Source organism: Sinohyriopsis cumingii, unplaced genomic scaffold (genome assembly GCF_028554795.1).
Source record: "Sinohyriopsis cumingii isolate HCF-2022 unplaced genomic scaffold, ASM2855479v2 utg000229l, whole genome shotgun sequence".
Classification (NCBI taxonomy): domain Eukaryota; kingdom Metazoa; phylum Mollusca; class Bivalvia; order Unionida; family Unionidae; genus Sinohyriopsis; species Sinohyriopsis cumingii.
This window is the reverse complement of record NW_028315879.1, coordinates 4,060,799-4,082,733: the sequence shown is the minus strand read 5'-3', so window position 1 is coordinate 4,082,733 and position 21,935 is coordinate 4,060,799. Positions and strand designations below refer to the sequence as shown.

At 35.5% G+C, this 21,935-nt stretch overlaps 1 protein-coding gene across 2 annotated transcripts in view; it reads right to left on the bottom strand.

The window, feature by feature from the left end:
• Positions 1 to 929: 929 nt before the first annotated feature.
• LOC149774462 (D-2-hydroxyglutarate dehydrogenase, mitochondrial-like) overlaps positions 930 to 21,935 on the bottom strand; it is a 30,820-nt gene continuing 9,814 nt past the window's right edge. For both annotated transcript variants that reach the window (XM_089945273.1, XM_089945274.1), the window contains exons 5-8: positions 19,945 to 20,113; positions 3,511 to 3,797; positions 2,759 to 2,930; positions 930 to 1,390 (exon numbers count right to left, since the gene is read on the bottom strand). In XM_089945273.1, the coding sequence (XP_089801399.1) occupies positions 1,137 to 1,390; positions 2,759 to 2,930; positions 3,511 to 3,797; positions 19,945 to 20,113 (882 nt within the window). In that variant the 3' untranslated portion in view covers positions 930 to 1,136. The remainder of the gene's footprint in view (positions 1,391 to 2,758; positions 2,931 to 3,510; positions 3,798 to 19,944; positions 20,114 to 21,935) is intronic.

Sequence of the window (21,935 nt, the reverse complement as noted above, 5' to 3'; positions counted from 1 at the left end):
ATATAAGTTTGCCTTAATAAATGCACTTAGAACTTATCTCGCATGCATCTTGTGATGTCTAGGAGATGAAGTCTGGCTTATACAAGGGTCATGCACTTTTCAGTGTTTATACCTGTTCAGTTTGGGGGTTTGGCTTATACGCAAATGGGCTTATATGCGAGTATATCTGGTATTTCAAACTGATGACTGGACCGCTCTGGTGGCCTAGCGGTTGGAGCATCATCCTCGGATGCAGGAGGTCACAGGTTTGAATCCCAGCCAAGTCATAACAAAGTCTTATCAAAATGGTGCTAACAGCTGCCTCATTCAATAGGCGCTCATCATTAAGTGGTTAGTGTTAGGACTGGTCAGCCTGGTGTCAGGATAATGTGACTGGGTGGGTGCCCCAGTGCTAGACATCACTACAAACTGCCACACAGCAGACATCGTAGCGATATGACTGAAAATGCTTTAAAGCTACGTTAAAAATCCAAATCATACACACACACTCAACTGATGACTAGCTCCAGAATTTGTATACCCCATATTGCTTTAGTTTTAACACTTATTTCAACCAATGACTAGATCCAAACTTTAACAGAAAATTTCTAACAAGAAGTTACTCAACATTTATAAATGCCCTGTATCCCATAACCTTGCCATTCAAGACAGAATTTTGCAGAGTTCAAATGATGTATATTCCTGTTTCACTAAATACCATCCATTCCCACTACCATGAATTTTTATGCAGATATTTTCTACTTCTTTACAGTACTGCAAACATGTACGAAAGGAAATACAAGATCTTTGCACAATTAACTTATCCACTGATATCATGATCATCACACACTAAGTAAGTCTATTTTTAGTGTAATTAAAGATTCTAACCTTTTCTGAGTTATTTTAAAACATGTACAAGTAAAAACAAACAATTTAAAAGTAAAACAATGTTGCACATGTCTCCACATTTTATCAACTATGATGAAAAGAAAAGAAATGATGATTTCAAGAATTTTACAATGTGGCATGCAGAAAATGAATGGACATGGAAAGGCCATCATTAGGAAAATCACATCTGAAATTTCATTCTTATAAAAGTCTCACAGTATATTGTGACAACCAGGAATGCAAGAGTGATGACAACTTCTGGAACAGTCTTAGCTTGCATCTGGAATGGTTTTATATGGGTTCAGAATTCCATTAGGATCCATTACTTTTTTTATTGTCTGCATCAGTTGAACAGCTGACTTGGTTTTGCTGTGGTAGATGAACTGCTTCTTTTTAAAGCCCAGGCCATGCTCTGCACTGATGCTGCCACGGTGATGTGCCACCCAGTCATAGACGTATGGCTCAATTAAGTCCATTATTTCATGACTGTATGCAGGAGTCGTTATGTTCAGGTGTAAGTTACCTGTCGTAGAGAAACAATCATGTTTAGTGTGATCCTATATGAAAAGTTTATCTGTAAAGGCATGGTACATTTTGTATGAGATGAACCCATGGTTGTGTAGTCCATCATTAAAACCATTCTTCTAACATACAGTATCCAGACACTGATTTGATTTAAATATTTTGTACACTAGCAATGGTGCATGTGGATGAAGCTGCCTATGAGTGAAATAAAGTCAAGTTAAATTTTTTCTTTTCATGTACAAAATAATAATAAAAAAATAATTAAGAATACAAAATGAAATTGGACTAAACTTATTTCCAGATGAGGTATGAAGAAGTATTCATTTAAATGTAACATCTGTTTTAAATTTCATTCATTTTCATGGAGATTAAAGTTTGCCGTTTGGCAAATGTGACAATGTATTGGTATTTAATCTGGGGATCCATTCTCTGAACAGATGGGTGATTGTTTTGCTGTGTCTTCAAACTGGTGAATGTAACACTACCAAATCAACAAACACTGGTTACTCATGAAAACAGTTTCACAACCTATAGAAGGGAAGTTACAGTATTATCAACAAGTCCATACAGTATTATCAACAAGTCCATACAGTATTATCACAAAGTCCAGTGCTGACATGTTGAGTGCATGATGAAATCAATGATCAGTAATAACATGAAGTTCAGAGCTGGCATGTCGAATCCATGATGAAAAGAATGATCATAAATAACAATTAGTCCAGAGCTGGCATTTTGACTCCATAAAGAAAACAATGATCATTAATGACAAGAAGTCATGAGCAGGCATGTTGAATCCATTATTAAAACACTGATGAGTATACAAGGGCTAGCATGTTAATTCCATGATTAGAGCACTGATGAGCATTAACATGAAGTACAGAGCTGGCATGTAAAGTCCATGATCAGAACACTGATGAATATTACATGTAATAAGAAGTCCAGAGCTGGCATGTTAAGTCCATGATCATAGCACTGATAAGTATTAACAAGAAGTCTAGAGCAGGCATGTCAAGTCCCTGATCAGAACACTGATGAATATTAATAAGTCCAGAGCTGGCATGTCAAGTCCATGATCAGAGCACTGGTCTTGAGCTGGCTTCTCAAGCCCAACATGTAAATGCTAATGAGTATTAAGAAGAAGTCCAGAGCTGGCATGTCAAGTCCATGATGAAAACACTGATGAGTATTAACAACATATCCTAAGCTGGCATGTCAACTCCATGATCAATATACTGATGAAAACTTTAACAAAAACCCTAACAAAAGCTGCTGAGAATGATGATGATGCTGAGCCCTGAAATGCCTTGCTTTCCAATAACATGGGCTTGACAAATTGTGAAAATACTTTGTATACATGAACACTCACCATCCCCTACATGACCATATCCTACAACTCTGGTAACTCGATTTCCAAGGTGACGTCTCATGTCTTCCACCAAGCTATAAAACTTCAATAAAGGCAGGGAGACATCATACTTGTAACAATACCCATCATGCATCAGTCCCTCTGCTAATCTCTCCCTCACTGACCATACAGCCTGACATAAAAGTAAATAATTAACATATATCTGTAAAACAATAATCTTTAATAATAATAAAGTGCCTAAGGTCAAATATCAAACAAAAAAGTGTACACAAAAGTCCTCAGATTTGATTAAAATGAGTTATGTTTACCAATAATCCTTCTTACTCATTTCTCTTTCACTTTCTTTCCATTTCTTCATCAGGAAAATTAGAGTAGGCATACCAGATATATAACAAATTATAAATATTAAAATTATAAATGAACCATTTTATTGCAAATGCATAAAATGTCCAAATGATTGAAATGCAATATATGGAAATAGGTGCACAAAATAAGACCTCAAAACATATGAGATAAAGGACATATGCATTGCCATGCCATCTGTAATGTGACACAACACTTTTTTCTAAATTTTTAAGAGAGAAAACTAAATTTAATGGTTAAGGTTTTCTTTTCTTTTCATAATAAACTGGTCAAGTTTATAAATGGCACATGTAATAGGCATCAAAATAAACAATTGGGATTGAATATGAAGGACTAATATTGCTCCATTGTTAGTGAGATCCAAACTTAAGTAAAACTGAAATATGCACCTCAATCTTGGACATATCTGTGGCCAATGTACCATCTTGTACCAGCTGTGAGCTCAACATTGTCTCCAGAAATGTGTTGAGTTTTTCTTCATCATGGTTGCCTTGGGAACCAGATGTTTCAACAAGGATGTAGAAAGGGAAGTCTGCAATGGGGTTGGGCATCTTTAAGTTGTTTCTGATGACATCCATTGAGGCCGAGTCCATAAATTCAAAAGCCGATAAAATCTCTCCAAGCATGTGCTTACTTTTCTGGAATACATCCAAGACTTGATTAAAGCTGTCACAACCTGCAAAAAGAAAAAGATTTCTTTATAAACATTTATTTTCTTGCAGGACTATAGATCTCTCTTATATGAAACAAAACTGAATACATTTTCATGCAGACCTTTATTTTCTACAGACCTTCCAGTACATATTGTCATTTCAATTAAGAAAACCAAACATACATTCATATAACATGGATGCCTCAAATAAATATCATGTAAACAGGAGTTGCATGAAAAATAGTATGTTAATAAGGAACCAGTCTGGAAAGTGATTCTCATGCCTGACCCATGCTTTAAGGCATACAATAGGAGAAAATGCATGAACAATAAATAGTATGTTAATAAGAAACCAGTCTGGAAATTGATTCTCATGCCTGATCCATGCTTTAAGGGCATACAATAGGAGAAAATGCATGAACAATAGTATGTTAATAAGGAACCAGTCTGGAAAGTGATTCTCATGCCTGACCCATGCTTTACAATAGGAGCTAGAAATGTAATCAAAGAACAAAAAATGCACTGCTACCCCACCTCACCTTTTCTGCATTAACAAAATTAGATGTGCATGTGAAACTGACCCTAAATACAATGCTTAACACATATCAATGAAACATGACACCTGGTCTGAGTTACATCAGTTTGGTAAGATGCTGTTGAATGCACAGAAACACATCTACATTCAAGGCTGCATGTATCTTAGGGCAACAACTCGTGAGACACTGACCTAAATTCTAAACTTCACCAATGTCACTCAAGCAAAAAATTAATGGTCACATTGACCTATTTTGTATAAAATGGTATTGCACTCACCAAGATGCATATATATTCCAAGTTGCAAGATTGGTGCTAACAAGGCCAAATTTAAACAAAGTCAATGTAGCATGAAATCTGGGTCCCAGAGACCTATTTTTCGTTAAGATGGCATACTCACCAATATGCATCTACATATGAAATTGCAAGACACATGTGGTCACTGATAAATGAGAACGAAACTAATAAATTATATTTCTTTGAATTCAAATACCCAATCACATTAACATTAGGAAATGACTCTCCACTCCCTCAAAATCCAGCCCTCTCTGAGAAATGGCAAAATGTCTTTCCAACTTTATATCATATATACACAAAGGGAAGAAACTCTTATAGATTAACTCCCCTGTTTTTATTAGAATCGCCACCAATATCCCAGATGCAACCAGTTTAAGCTTGAGCAAACCGTATAACAGGATGCTTGGAATCACAGAGAATGGTGGAGGGATTGACAGCATTGATAGTAATGGGATCAAGTAGCGATTTTTGAAGGAACATAATTTCCAAAAAAATTCCTTTATCAAATACAATATACAATACCTGGTCATATTAAGATCAGGATAATAGGAAAGAGTAGAAGAAAATTCTTCAGCATCTAAACTATACCCTCATCAACAGTGCATTAACTTCTCCCAATATGAGGTCAGCACAACTTAAGTTATGCATTAATACACATTCAAGGGCTATCCCTATAGGATTCCACACATAACTATTGCCTCACATTCATAGGTTTCCCATGTAAACATAGAGAAAATTGTAAAATCATGCCTGGGGCTGAGGTTGTGCTGTCAAGAATAGGTGTATTAACTGTCTGGGCAGCTACACTGTACTAGTGGCCTGACAAGATTCAGTTCTCTCATTTGCAACAGCCATGTCATGCAAATAGAAGCTGGAGAAAGCAGACAGGTCATGCCAGCCAGCAGGACTCCAATATGTCTGAATTGAGACATAACATTCAAAGGCCAGGCTCATGGAAATTACTTGCATTTGTGTGCTGAAATCTTCAAGAATTGAACTTGATTGCGAGAGAGGTCAGAGTATGCTGATCTCATAACCCCATTTAGCCAAAAGAACAGTGCTTGTGCAATTGAATCTTGCTTTAACAATTCAGTCAAAGAATGTGGGAGGGAAAGCATATGCCCATATTCCCTCCCAGCTGATTGAAAGTTCACTGACAGTCCATGCTTCTGGGTTTAAAATATAGACATAGGTGGGAAGTTTGTTGTTCCACTTTCTCATGAATAGGTCTAGCATCGGTCAGCCCTACAGGGCAGAGACTCCAGAGAAAATGGAGAGACCACTCCACATGAAGCAGTTTGCTTCTCCTTGATAATGGTGAGGGCATTGAAGCTGCCCAGTATCTACTGGCCTTGTATATTTATATGATATTGGGCACCATAATGCAAAGGTCTGGTGATTTCACCCCATCCTCTGAAAAAGTAGCTCACTAAGGCTGAATTATCCAACATTATCAGAACTGTTTTCCTTTGAATGTGCTCCACCCAAGTAAGAGAGGCATAAAGAATGACCCTCATTTCTGGAAGAGGGATAGGAATACCATTAACTTCCAGTGTCCACTTGCTGCTGACCATCACAAAATTAGGTAGCAAGTGTGCCCCTCAGCATGACATAATGGCATTCATACAGATTGTGATTTCTAGTTGTTGGGCTTCTAAAGGTATTCTCATAGCTGATCACACCATGTCTAGCCACTCATTCTGGTAAATATTGTAACCTGGGAATCAAATGACACAAGATGAGGTGCCACAGTGCCCGAATGGACATCAGCAAGAGTGACTGTAAAGGCAGCCAATGTGTAACCAGGTCCACTGCCAGAATAAACAGGCTCAGGAGTTGAATAAACTTCCATGTTAACTTAAACATCCTGTTGGATGCCTGCTCAGATGCACAAACAATACTGATGATGCATTGTGGTGGAAAACAAACCAAGTTGATATGATTTAGAAAATCCATACCTAGATGAATAAAATGTTGAGAAGGGACAAAAAACATCTAACTTTTCCAAATGTGAATGACGTAGACAAAGTTGATCATATCTTGAACCAAAACTGAATTTAGCAAATGCGTTTTACAGTGTATCATCCAGGTATGCTACCATCACTGTAAAAGAAGATGTCTTTAAGAGGGATATGTTGCAGACCAAAGTCTTCCAGAAACCATAGGCTGAGGCCGAGTTGAAATAGAAAGGCATGGAATTGGTACACTACTGCATGGTAGCCAAAGGAAAGGTATCTACATGATAGTGTGAAATATATGATGGACCCATTGAGACTGATTATGTATTTATCGCACTGCACAAACAAATGGATGGACCTTGCCATCTCCATCTTGAACTTCAATAAACTGATTGAGTCTGCTCCAGTCTAGGACAAGTCTCAATTTTCCGTTCTATTTTATTCAGTAGAAAGTCTGCAATAGTAAACCAGGGAGTTCGGTTTTTGGACTACAGTAATTACCATATATATCAGGAAATTGTATTTGTTGGGATGCCTTAAATTAATTTTTTTAAGTAATTTTTTGCATGCACTATGTTCTAGGACAGATCCTTTTCTTTAGAGTCAGAGTGCTGGGACACCTTTTAAATCATTACAAGAGAATGCACTCAAACTTAAAAAAAAATTTTATTTAAAAAAATGAACTGTGTACTTGCGATAAAAGCCTTTAGTCCACAGCAGCATCACCTCATCAGTCCAGCCCTTCTACTGCACAATTATGACCCATCCTTTCAGTGCAAGAATATTTTTAGCTTCCTCATGCCTTGAAAGATTATAACTGGAGGCAACACATGTCTTGTTGTGGAAACTGCAATAACTAAAGTTAGATTTTGTCTGCACCAGTCACGTGAATTCTAACTTTTAACCCCCTTCTCATCAACAGTCTGTCCAGAAATAGATCAAAGTACACTGGAGTTTCATCCATATTAATGACCATATTTGTCATTGAAATCATCTTTTCTTCTGGCTGTCATGAATTCATTTTATTTTTTCCACCAAATCTTATTGCAGATGCTAGGTGATTGATGTCTGTTCACATAATACTAGAATGTCTCACTCAGCAACAGCAAAACCATCATTACTTCCTCAAGCATGACAGAAAAAATAAAATAGGAACAGTAAAACCAACAATAACATCATCAAGCATGACAGAAAATATAAAATAGATAAGTAAAACCAACAATAACATCATCAAGCACGACAGAAAAAATAAAACAGAAAAAGTAAAACCAACAATAACATCATCAAGCATAATGCTTTACAAGAATTACTACTACCTTGCATGTCCAGCCCTCAAAGACTAAATCATTTTAGCTAAAAAGCTAAATGTTATCTGACCACCCAGGTGACTGTTAGACTGAATGTTCTCCCCTTGATACCTCAATTGGCACCAAATGTCATGAATTCTTCAGTTCCTACTGGAGCAGAAGGCAATGGATAAAACTGCGGGGAGGCCGGGTGGTGTATGAGTAGTACAATCAGGTAAGTATTATTAAAGAAATATATTTTGCTAGAAAAAATTGGTTTCTTCTTTAAATACATTATGTGATCATAATACCTTAGGAAAATTGGTAACAAGTGGAGGAACATACATCCCCTTACTCTAGAGAGACCATCTCTGGTTCCCTAAGGTATGTGAAACAGCTTCTAGATAAGCCGTCTGAAGAACAGATTCCATGTGTCAGGAAGCAGCTTTGAAATAAAAAAAATTCCTTTCTGCAAATCCAGCAGTTGTAAAGCCCCATCCCTATAAAGTTGTCAAATGACCTGGAAAGGTAACCTGTTGCACCACGGCTATAGGTACCACAATACTGAGTTGAGCCTTTAGGCTGACAGATCTCTGAAATAAAAGCTAGAGAAGTGTACTTGGATCTCCATCCCAAGACATGGATAATAACAGTTAGAGAACAGTTTCACTGACATATGTAATGTTTGTGGTAACTGTCCCAACTTCATGAGTGAAGATGCAAGGAACATCATATTTGTTGCGGTTATTTTCTGATATAAATAATCCACTTTATGAAGGAAGAAAGTGTCCAACTTGTGCTGATATAGTGTCCTTTCCCTCCGTGAGGGGTAAGATGAGGCATGATCTCCCTCAATGCAAAGACTCTGTCTTTCTTAAAACCACTTCAGATTTCACACTGCATCCCATGGATGACTGACCTTGAGATGATGCGTCCAGAGTAGACAAGAGTTATTACAAACATCTGATTAACCATGAATGGGAGCCATGTTCTTGGCAACGAAAGCAGGGGCTGTCATGACTGATACTGATCCATCTTGTTGAACTGCATGTAAATGGGTGCACTAATTGAGCATGAATTTTGCTGAGTCAGCATGCTGTTCACTAATGCAATAAGGAAGCAGATGTTACATGAGGGGTGAGCTAATGAAGCTCTTGATAGATTCCAGTAAGACAGATCTAATATTATTTGATGCAGATATTAAAAATGGACAGAAGATAGATAAGTCTTTGGTTTCTTAGATACCCTCTCTTCCATGATGATACAGTGTAACAGTGATAGTGAAGCAGTAGGTTTTAATTGTGACTGATGCTAACTTTTTCATCAAAGAGCCATAATAAGTTAGCTATTGAGGAATGGATGCCTCTAGTGGTATAAAAGTATTCTTGTGTGCAACACTGTCCAAATATATTCTATTGCCTTTGTATGCCTTTAAGGCAGAAGGTCCAATCATCTGAGTTATTTCTAGACCACTGGTGTGACAACTGTTTGTTCCAGATTTGCAGGTTCAGCAAATCTCTGGTTTGGGATGAACACCTGCTATCATTGTTGATTGAGCAGATGAGGGAATATCTCTATTTCCTGGGGATTCTCTTGTGAGATGGATGAGGATGCTGATCCAAGATTTGCCATTCAGTGCAGTAAAGTGACACTGATGCTCCAGCTTTCTGCATCACCTTCTAAACCAGAGGTGTTTGCAATAGAGCATATACATGGAGTCCATTCTAATCTATAGAAAGATCATTGACTGTTTAGGCCTTTTGATTTAGGATTGGAAAGACAAAGGTTGCCACAAATAGGTCCCACAATTGTCAATCCCACTGAGCACTTATTGAGTGAAAACTGAATGATAAAGACACCAATTTGTTTGTATAAATTGGTTCTTGTGGGACCATTAGTGAACTAATATAATTAACTGACCTAGCATGGTGGATTTAGAGAGAACTGCATTTCATTCAACCAGTTGTAAGTTTGTAGCAACTGTGAACGCCTTGGCCAGAGTATGTTGGGCAACAACATTTAAGACTATAAACAGACTCCCAAGTTTGTCCACTGAAATTTCAGGTGGGAATAGATGTGTTTCACCTGTTGAAAGATCATCATAGATACTAACTCCAACACACAGCCAAGACACTGGTAAGTGGGGCTTGCACAACCACCAACTACAATTCAAGAGAAGGTATCTGCAAGAAAAAGTGTCAGCTGATGCATGTGACTTCTAATTGATGATCTAAGCAGCCCCAAATGTCAGGATCTCTGCTAGACTGTCAAAGCAGTTGACAAGAGATTCTTCTTTAGTCAATGATCAACTGCTGTCAAAACTGTAGAAATGGCAGGTGTTGTGGAGGAATAAGGACAGCTCCGATGGAAGCAGGCTGAAAACTTCTTGAATCCTGGCCTGTAACACTGAAAACTTCTTGATTCCTGGCCTGTAGGGCTCAACACATCTTGATTACTGGCCTGTAGAGCTGAAAACTTCTTGATTCCTGGCCTGTAGAGCTGAAAACTTCTTGATTCCTGGCCTGTAGGGCTCAAAACTTCTTGATTCCTGGCCTGTAGAGCTGAAAACTTCTTGAATCCTGGCCTGTAAGGCTGAAAACTTCCTGATTCCTGGCCTGTAGAGCTGAAAACTTCTTGACTCCTGGCCTGTAAGGCTGAATCTTCATGCATCATACTAAGATATAATAACAACGAGGGAATTTGGATGAAGGTAGTGAAGCCGACGTCTCATGTGCTACCAGCAAACCAGCTGGAGAAGAATGTCAATAATGGAAGCTAACTACATTTCCAATTGATACAAGTTTAATTCCATTATTTCTGAGCTGTTGCTAAGTGTAAGCTCCCTTCGGGTGGACAAGGCATTAGGACAGGTAAAACAACAGCTTATGAATGCTGCAGCACCAATCTTGACACTGTATGCAGTATTTTTGTTTCTTTTTAAAGCCAAAATTTTAATATGTCTAAACTATATTATAAAATATGTCTAAACTATACCATAAAATATGTCTAAACTATAACATAAAATATGTCTAAACTATACTATATGTCTAAAGTATACTATAAAATATGTCCAAACTATACTATAAAATGTCTAAACTATGCTATAAAATATGTCTAAACTATACTATAAAATATGTCTAAACTATAACATAAAATATGTCTAAACTATACTATAAAATATGTCTAAACTATGCAATAAAATATGTCTAACCTATAACATAAAATATGTCCAAGCTATACTAAAAAATGTCTAAACTATACTATAAAATATGTCTAAACTATACTATAAAATATATCTAAACTATAACATAAAATATGTCTAAACTAGACTATAAAATATGTCCAAACTCTATTCGTTGGTAGCTCAACCATATACATGCATATCTATTACAACTTTATGCCATGTTGTGCAGACTTTCCAGTTTTTCTTGTTATTTATTATAATATATATGTCACCTCATGTATTTGTAAGCTTACACAGACAGTCACATGTCGAGTCCATTGCCTGTTTAGATGTTACTTGCTTAAAATATTAACAAATAGGTCACTACTCATATTTGTTTGCTTGGGTATGTGGTTGATAACACATTCAGCTGCTAAAGATGATCAAAATCAGATTCATGCACCAAACCTGTGGATATACCCAGTGCAAAAACATTAACAGAAAACTATCCTTATGGGCTGTTCCATTAAACTTTCTAGACCCACCAACAGAATTTATTTAACAAATCACCCACTGATAGAATTTATTTGTAGAATATATATATTTTTAAAGGGGTCAGCAGGTCTAAATATACATCTACCAGCCAGTGAATGACAAAAATCACTTTTTTGTTGAAATGATTGTTTAATAACTTAAGTAATTTAGTCATTTACTTAATTTACTTGGATGGATCAAAATTGTTAATAGTCATGTTGTTGTTTTTTTATTAATCTGATTTTTTTTCTTTCACATATTTTTTAATGACATGCAGAAGTTGATAAGAAAATCAGGTCTGTCAGTATGAGTTGTATTCAATTATTCAACATATAGGTAAATTTATAAATTATTGGTTCCAAAGTACAAAACAAACACATTTCTATTTAAGCCTTAATTGCACTGAATCAGCAATTTTAATTAATGTTATAAATAAGTTGTTATAATTGCACTGATTCAGCAATTTTTAATTAATGTTATATAAGTTGTTATTATTGCACCTTTGTTATTTAAATGACTGCCCTTGTTTACCTGGCTTCAGCATGTCAGGTGATAAAAATAGTATAATTGAGCTAATTTCTTCGATGGACCACACAAATCAAACTCATAACCAATTAAACCTGGTAACAAAGAAACATTATAACAAAGCCTTTTGAATTTGGCCACAGAATTTAAACTTTTAACAAAACAAAAACTTTATCCAAAAACGTAATAAAGTCTTTACCATTTGAATATCTCAACAAAAGTGTTTATTTTATCCAACTGACCTCTGCTTTGTGCATTCTGTGAACCAAAATGTTTACAAAGGTTAAAGCTGATAACTTTTCCTATTTTACAAAAACATGTACATGACGTAATCTGATTAAAATCATATGTCAACTGTCCTACGTGAAGATCTGACGTTGACAGCTTAGGGGTCATGTTTTGTTGACCTATGATATTACCATAGTCACTAATTTTATCAGCCACTCAGATGAAGTCTTATATCTTCACATTTGGGAGATTGAGCATTATAGCTGAAGAGCAGCAATATGTGCCAATTGTTTTGATTCACTTTCAAATTTTTGAGAGCTGAAACTACATTGGAAAATTAAAAGGTCACCAGAATGACCCCTAAGCAGTCGCTGTCAGATTTTCACATAGGATAGTGAAGATCTGATTTTAATCAGATTGGTACATGAGGACACTTATGTCAGAAAATCATGGAAACCCTGTGTGTGTATGTGTGTGTGTGTATATATATGTATGTATGTAACTGTAACTAAAGTTTCTAAATTGCACTTATATTACTTTGGTAAACACTGTATTCCTGATTATAGTTTTAAATCTAATGTGTATTTCTGTAGGACTATCACTTGCAGACCAACTCCAGGTGAGTCTTCATGTTTATGTTAGTCATAGTGTATAATCGCTGGGCCCTTTGCCAGAAAAAGAATAGCCGAAGTGTTCCAATATAAAATACAAACCTAAATCTGGATGTCAGAGTTAATATTTCTGGTCAGCATGCTTCCTTGTAACATTAGGCTTGTGTTAAATATAAGCATTTCTGGCTGAGAGTCAAAAACTGGCACATTTGAGTGATGGCAGGTACTTTTAAAAGTTGTAAGGGCTGCAGAGAAAGAGTATTTAACATGTCTAGGTGAATACTGCAAAACCATGACATGCATACAGGACTGCTACAACATCTACATTCTTCTTTATACCTTCTCTTTTCCAAAACATCAAGCACATGAAATGCTATTAGCATGGTCAGTCACTCCTCTGCCGTTAATGCTATTGTAAGACCACTTAATAATCCTGTTTGTAGATGAAAAATGTGATAGACAAGCAGAGATCGCACTTGGATTTGCCAATGTCACAAATTATGATTTTCTTTTTCCTTATTGATGACAAAATATACCATCTGGCGATCTTTGTGCTGATAACATTTTTGGTTGTTCAAAATTGTATATAAAGTCCTGTGTTTGGAGTTGAGAAATTTAAAGGCACCATGACAGGAAACTGCAAACTTGGATTTAAAATTGCACTTGAATCTATTGTTACATAAACAAATCCTGTTCTCATTGACAAACCACCCTAACATGGAATTGTTAGATCATAATCCGCTGATGCTGATGTCTGGCCTTAGAACTCTGTGCTGTAATATAACCCAAATAGTCATGCTACCTGACTAGCTACAATCGACTACCTCAGAAGGCAGGAATGGGAATGGCTACAGTCTACCAGACAATGGCAATTTTTTTCATTTTTGAAAAATGTACCAGAAAATACAGTTTTGCTGAAACTTCAAAGAAAACTGAATACCTTTAAATCATTGATCATTCTGCATATATACTGAGCAAATGAAAAATAAAAATTCCGTCTCCATCAGCTTTACAATTATTTGATGTTGCTGCAGCTATAACAAGTGGGCATTTGTTTGGTCCTTCAGAGAGCCTTTTCTGGTGCCTTAAATAACACACTAACCTTTTATCAAAGCAAGCTGAAGACCACTGATCAAAGAAAGTCAGCAACAAACTTAACTAAAAGCATTGTTTCATTTTTCAATGTGATTGGAACATATTTACTGTGCCGTGAAAGCTTCCTGTTTGTACCAAGAAGTTAATGCTTATGATCACTGCTAATAGCAGTTTAAAATTTATTATTTAACACATTGTGGAGTGTACTACACAAATGTAAGTTGTCAATACACAAGCGTATTTCAGACCAGTCATCTTCATTTAATCAAAATTTAAAAAAAAAAAATTCTCTGTGTAAATCCTAGTCACTGATGACAGGTCATCTCTTAAAAATGTCAACTGTATGGGAAATTTCAATTTATATTCAGCCCCCCCCCCCCCGCCTTATCTAAACATCCACTTATGATGACAACATTACCTTGATCCTGAGGATGTTAAGACAAATGGATAGTACTGTATCATGAAAATGGTGACATTTTTTTTAACTTGGCAACAAACTAATGAGGTTTGTGATATTTTTTGCGACAACTTTATTAAAGCCAGCGCCATCCCTGGATTAGGTCGCCATATATTGATCTACATTATATGCAATATTTATAGGAAATTATGTATGGCTCTGTAAACCTTATCATTTATAGTTGGGAAGGGGTCTACATAATACTTCAAAACAGCAATCAATTTAACATCTTTATTTCAAAATATATTACCAAAATGATTTCTTACATCATTGTTAAAATGTTGTGCCCCAATCTTTGATAGGATAAAGACAATAAATTGTCCAAACTTTAATTCAATTTTGCCAAGAATATGCATGACCATGTGTAATTTGAGACCCAGTAAAGTTAACCAACAAACTTAGAACTCAATATTTTGCTCACGACAACTCCATCTGAAATGAAGCTAACACAAGAAGTGTTGACCATAAACCATGTATTTACATCCACGTTTATTATCTTACACATCATAAATACATGTATATGTACCTAGATGGAAGCAACAGTCTCATGGCAACAAATGTGATTTTAAAAACTGAATGCTCAGGATAACTGACATGTTGGGACTTCAATTACATGTATGACATTAACATGTACACAATGACCAATGCTCAATCTGAAATTCCATAAATGGCAAACTTTCAATTCTGAACATGTACTCTGGTAATTTAAACAGATAAAACAAAGTTAACTGAAATAACAATATAACCAGTTAATCTTTCTTATTTCAACTTTTTACGCCTTGACAATTTTAAGGGATTCATTTCTAAATTCAAAGTAAGATATTTTAAAACTGGCAAATTTGTCAGGAAATCCCTTTATGCATCATACTGTCTTGGGCACACAGAGGTAGATGCCTGTAAAATAAGAAAAGAACTGATGATACTATTAAAAACTGGAACTATATGAGATAACCCCTAACACACACATACTTAAATCCTGAACATAACCAGTCAGTGCTCTAAACATGGTTACCAGCATTGTGATATCAAAATGTGACACCACATTTCAACAGAAGTGAACACATATCTGTCAACCAGCTGAGATGAAAACCTGCATGCCAGACCAATAAAAACCTTGCAAAGACCAAAAACCCTTACACAAAATAATGTATTCATGCATTATATAAGATCAACAGTTTTAAAAAATCAAATGCCATAAACAAACTAATTTTATACAAATTTACATAATTATTTACATCACTGAAACTTTATTTCATTTTATTCTTTTGATTTTCTGTGTGTTGTAACATACACACATGCATTATTATATGCAACACATACACCCTTTGCACTTTTCAAAATGTAATATGGGGGTTTAAAGTCTATGCAACAGATGTCAATGTTTATTTTACACTGTAAAAATGATGTTAATGTGTCTGCATTCAGGGACTTCCTACAATATGTATTTTTTTCATCATAGTAAAAGATCTTTCACAATCTGCATTGTTGTGAGGCAAGGTAAGTAGTCGCTTAATAACCAATTTCAGATTTGGGAAGCGGATGCCACCAGTACTAATTGTCTGGCTGATAATATCCAGCCAGTAGCTACAAAAGCTCTTTTTCTGGTGATCAGGTAGCATGAATAATCCTCAAACTCATCTTTAAGTGCTTTATGATCCAGATGTGGAGCAGCTCAAACATGAAAATGTCGCTGATAGTAATAAAAAAAAATACATGTGCAAGGTATTTTGAAAAACGAATTTTCAAGGTGTAATATTAACTTCTTTGGATTTATCATGGTCTCATTATTACATATTTATATTTCCCCCATAAACCTATAGTCCTACAATATAAGATCTCAACCTGACATTTATGTTTTGGGTGTCGAGGTAGTTGTTGTTGTTGTTGTGGGGTTTAACGCCATTTTCCTGCACAGGATAGGCTATGCATGGTGGCCAGTATTAATGGTGGAGGAAGAAACCGGGAAAACACCAGGAAGAACCACCGACCCACGAGAAGCTGCTGGCAAGCTTTCTCACATACCCACATTGGCTGAATCCCAAACTCGAACCCACGCAGACAGAGTGAGATGACAGTGATCCGTAACGGAGAGTGCTTTATGACCACTTGGCCACTTTGTGCTACAATATAAGATCTCAACCTGATATTTGTGTTTTGGGTGTCGAGGTCTTATTACCCAATGATGGCACTGTGTAGCGTGTTCCGATATCAAATAACTTCAAAACGATAAGTAAAATTTTCAGGAATATCTCACACACATGGCATCACATATTGGCGCATTTCTACAAATTAAAGTTATAATGTTTTAGTCAGACTTTACTTACAATGATGTCTTTTTCCTAATAAATTCAAATTCCCACACAAGCAAATGGACATGTTTTCAAGCTCCGCAGCATACATTTCAGTTGGCTGGAATGCAAAGGAAGTTGGGAATACAGAAATCTGTTAAAAGGATCATAAAAATCTTGAACAAAACGAAGCTATTTAGACACTTTCTTCAATATTAACTTATTTTTATTCATTTTGTTAAAGAAAGATACTTTCACTTAACACGATTTCGGCATTCCAAGGCATATTAGAGTTATCCCCACAATGACTGCACATAGCTCAAAAATATTCAAATCGTGCTCGATTTTTCAAAAAAATTATGTCCAGACTCCTGGGATTAAAACAAAATGATTGTAAAAATAAATAAATGAAAAAAAACCCATAAATTTTTATAAGAAAAAACGTACAAAACTGTTAAATAGTCAAATTCAGTGAAGCTTTTTTCCAAAACATTAAGAGTTATCTACTGGGACTGGACTTGAAATGATTGCATATTGGAATTAAAATCTCGAATGGAGACTCCATTACACACAAGCATTTGTTTATGGTGGCCAAAAAAATGCAAAATCTGCCCCCCCCCCCCCACCGATTCTCTGCGTATTGGTCATCTGGAGTTAACTGGATGAAGAAAAGTATGTGTTGTAATGGTTTTAGACCAACAGAAATGAGTGTCTATTACAACAATGTTTGTAATGATTGAATAAATGGTTTTTCACTAGTCTTTTACCATCTTTTGATTAGCTTGCTGAAAAAATAACAGAACTTACCTCTAAGGCAGTCAATTATTTCTCTAGGCTGTGTTTTCTCACCCAAATACCAATTTCTTCAATGGTCAAAACCATGTCTCACTGCCATTACTGTCACTTCTAGCTACATTCTGTTCTTTTCGCAGCGCGCAGTGTATCAGATCTGAATGATACAACCCAAGTCTCACAAGACTAAAATTAATGTGGCCGCAGAATTTATACTTTTGTTTTGTAAGATTTATTTAAAAAATCTGCTAGATTTCATTATGGTTAAGAAAATAAGACAGACTTTCACACTTGTTTATGATTAGTTAAACTACAAGTGCAGCGTCATGTGGTAGGATTTCTCGACCTATTTATAGCTAACCAATGAGAACATTTTTATAGTTATATAAATACGGCGTGCATAACATAATTTACGTAATGTAGATGGTGGAATGGCCACACACTTCTTAAGATCAAATAAATTATTAATTTGATGATGGGATATCTAAAACAGAAGCTTTTGATGACATTTAGCTTGCACTTTTAGAAAGACCTCCAGAGCCAGTTATTTCAACCACTTATAAAAGTGATTATAATGAATAAACAACAAGGGACAGAAGCAATTTTGAAACTAAACTACCCTGTCATATATGTTTTTAAACATGCCGTCCCCAGGACCCGTGTATGTTTTAATATAACAGACATTTCATTCTCAAGCATGGCTAGTAAATCGAAATCACCAATAGTAAAATATCATTAACTACCTAACTACCTTCAGCAAGACAGGGAAAATACAATCAGCTACAATGAAAGTACCATCAAGATCGTCAAGCAGGACTTGGAAAAACATCTAATGCAAACAACATTCTCAGCTTGCCAGGTGAAACTCAATCAGTAAAACCACTAATAGCATCTACCAGCAAGACTCATTCAGCAGCAGCAAAACCACTGTCAACACCTTTTACCATACCCAGTGATACCAATCAGAAGCACTGAAACAACCAGTGACTTGATATTACACTTGCAAGATAAAAAAAACTCAGTAAAACCACCAAAAACATCCTATAGCAAGACTGGCAAATCTCAATAAGCAACATCAAAACCATTATTACCATTTTCAAACATGACCAGCAAAATGCAATCTGTAATAGTCAAACAATCATAAACATCCACCAATATGACACAAAAACAATCAGCAACAAAGAAACCATCATTAATATCCCCTAATGTGACTGGTAAAACCCAATCAACAACAATAAAACCATCATTAACATCCCCTAATGTAACTGATAAAACTCAATTAACAATAGCAAAACGATCACTAACATCCCCCAATGTGACCTGTAAAACCCAATTAGCAATAGAAAATCAAACCATCATTAATATCCCCTAAAGTGACTGGTAAAACCCAGTCAGCAACAGAAAAACCATCATTAACATCTCCTAAAATGACTGGTAAAACCCAGTCAACAACAGAAAAACCATAATTAACATCCAATAATAATGTGACTGGCAAAACCCAATCAGCAACAGATAAACCATTATTAACTTCCCCTGAAGTGATAATTAAAACCCAATCAGCAACAGAAAAAACATCATTCATATCCCTAAAGTGACTGGTAAAACCCAATCAGCAACATAAAAAAACATCATTCATATCCCTAAAATGACTGGTAAAACCCAATCAGCAACAGAAAAACCATCATTAACATCCCCTAATGTAACTGATAAAACTCAATTAACAATAGCAAAACCATCATTAATATCTCCTAACATGACTGGTAAAACCTAATCAGCAATAGAAAAACCATGATTAACATCCCCTATTGTGACTGGTACAACCCAATCAGCAATAGAAAAACTATGATTAACCTCCCCTAATGTGACTGGTACAACCCAATCAGAAATAGAAAAATCATGTTTAACATCCCTTAATGTGACTCGTAAAACCCAATCAGCAACAGGAAAACCATCACTTATATCCTCTAGCATAATTGTTTCATATCTCATTTATACCTCCATCATCATCTACACAGTATGCCTATTGCAATTCAACTGGGCCAGCTTGACATTCAGGGGAAAATGTGACTGGGTCAAAGGTGGAGATTTTTATTCAAACATGATGACTAAGTGGTTCTGATATTGCTTACCTGGCATATGTGGGTTAGAAAGAAAAATGTAGCAATAAGGCTGATGCCATAGGTTGAAAGACATCCATATCATTATTCAGTCACAACTGTGGTACTTGAATGATTGAAAAGTCCAAAAAACAGCAATGTTGATGATGATGAGTAGTGTACAATCGACCCAAGATCATTCCATGAGCTCACTTAACCTTATGCCTGGTGTGTTAATAATAATGGCATGCAAGCACCTACCATCAACTGCTATATTTGCTCATGTCAAATAAAACATGTTCTATACCTAGGAAGGCAACATTAACTGCATTTGGCTTCTGTGGACACAATATGGCTGCTTTTGTTATAATTCCCAATGTTCCTTCTGAGCCTATAAATAGCTGTTTCAGATCATAACCCGTATTATCCTTGCGCAGGGTAGAAAGACAGTCTACCACCTCTCCACTGGCTTGCACCTGTAAAAATATATGGTACAGAAGCGTAATATCAACATCTGTATTGGGGGAACACAAATTTATAAACTGACATACTAAAATTCTTACATAAACATGCATGTGCTGCATTGTTGGATGAGGCGTATCAATGTGGCTGTATCCATGTCTCAATATCGGATTTCAGGCTCCACTGATGCCCTGGTGTATCATTATGCTTATCCATGTTTGGGCTGTACCCAAAACAAATGACAGTGTACTTCTGCATCATGTGTGCATGGACCAAAAACAAGTAATCCAGTCACACAGGAGAGAAAATTTCTAAGTTGAGAAAAAAGACATTGTCTCTTGTCTGATATAAGCTGTTCATTCATAGCTGTAGGAATAATGATGAACGCAAATATATTTTTTTAACTTTTTCTTTTTCATAGTAACAAGTGTGTATTCTCATTTGAATATATATATATATATATCAAAACAGAGTTCATTTGTACAACTTCAATTAATTACCTGCCAAAGATTGGGTATTGACTTTATTATTCAAATAATTACCTGCCAAATAATGGGTATTTGCCTTATTCTTTAATTAATTACCTGCCAAAGGTTAGGTATTTGCTTTATTCTTTAATTAATTACCTGCCAAAGATTGGGTATTTGCTTTATTCTTTAATTAATTACCTGCCAAAGATTGGGTATTTGCTTTATTCTTTAAATAATTACCTGCCAAAGATTGGGTATTTACTTTATTCTTTAATTAATTGCCTGCCAAAGGTTGTGTATTTGCTTTATTCTTTAATTAATTACCTGCCAAAGATTGGGTATTTGCTTTATTCTTTAAATAATTACCTGCCAAAGATTGGGTATTTGCTTTATTCTTTAAATAATTACCTGCCAAAGGTTGTGTATTTGCTTTATTCTTTAATTAATTACCTTCCAAAAATTGGGTATTTACTTTATTCTTTAATTAATTGCCTGCCAAAGGTTTGGTATTTGCTTTATTCTTTAATTATTTACCTGCCAAAGGTTGTGTACTTGTGTTGTTCTTTAAATAATTACCTGCCAAAGGTTGTGTATTTGCTTTATTCTTTAATTAATTACCTTCCAAAAATTGGGTATTTATTTTATTCTTTAATTAATTACCTTCCAAAAATTGGGTATTTACTTTATTCTTCAAAAAAGGACACACAGTATACTTAACATTCATGAAAGTGGTTATTTCTCAGTAGATCTTAGACACTGGATCACTTGCAGGACGCTCATCCATTTTACATCAGCTGACTGGGAGCATGTGCCACCTCAGAAAAGGATTCAGTAAAGCCAACCTACTGGATCAGCACTTTCGCTAGGGAAACTTTAAATTGCATCTTAACAAATTTGTAACATTTTATGCATGAAATAGCTATTGTGTTTTTACTGGTATCTTTTGCTTGCCATATTCCTCTGGTGATCTGGTTTCAACAAAACCCAAGGAATTTGGCAAACATTGATGCCAGAAGAAATCTGGATGAACCCTACATTTAATTTAAAAGCTGCATTTTCACCAAAAAGCAATTTTATAATTCATATAACAATCACTTTTTTTAGCCATCTTCCATAAAAAAATGCTAGTCTAACAACTGAATTCCACCTAAAATCATGATGTTGCACATTGAAAATATTGGTGGTATTAACTATACATCACTTTAAATGTTATAAAACAAGTCCAGTTATCTCCAATGGCATATCTACACAAGCCAAAAGAAAATAAACACCAGAATTTCAGCCAGATATTCTTTATTTGCAACAAAAAACACCAAAACATTGCCAGGTAAGTGTTCTCTACTTGCAAATAATGATATAATGCAAT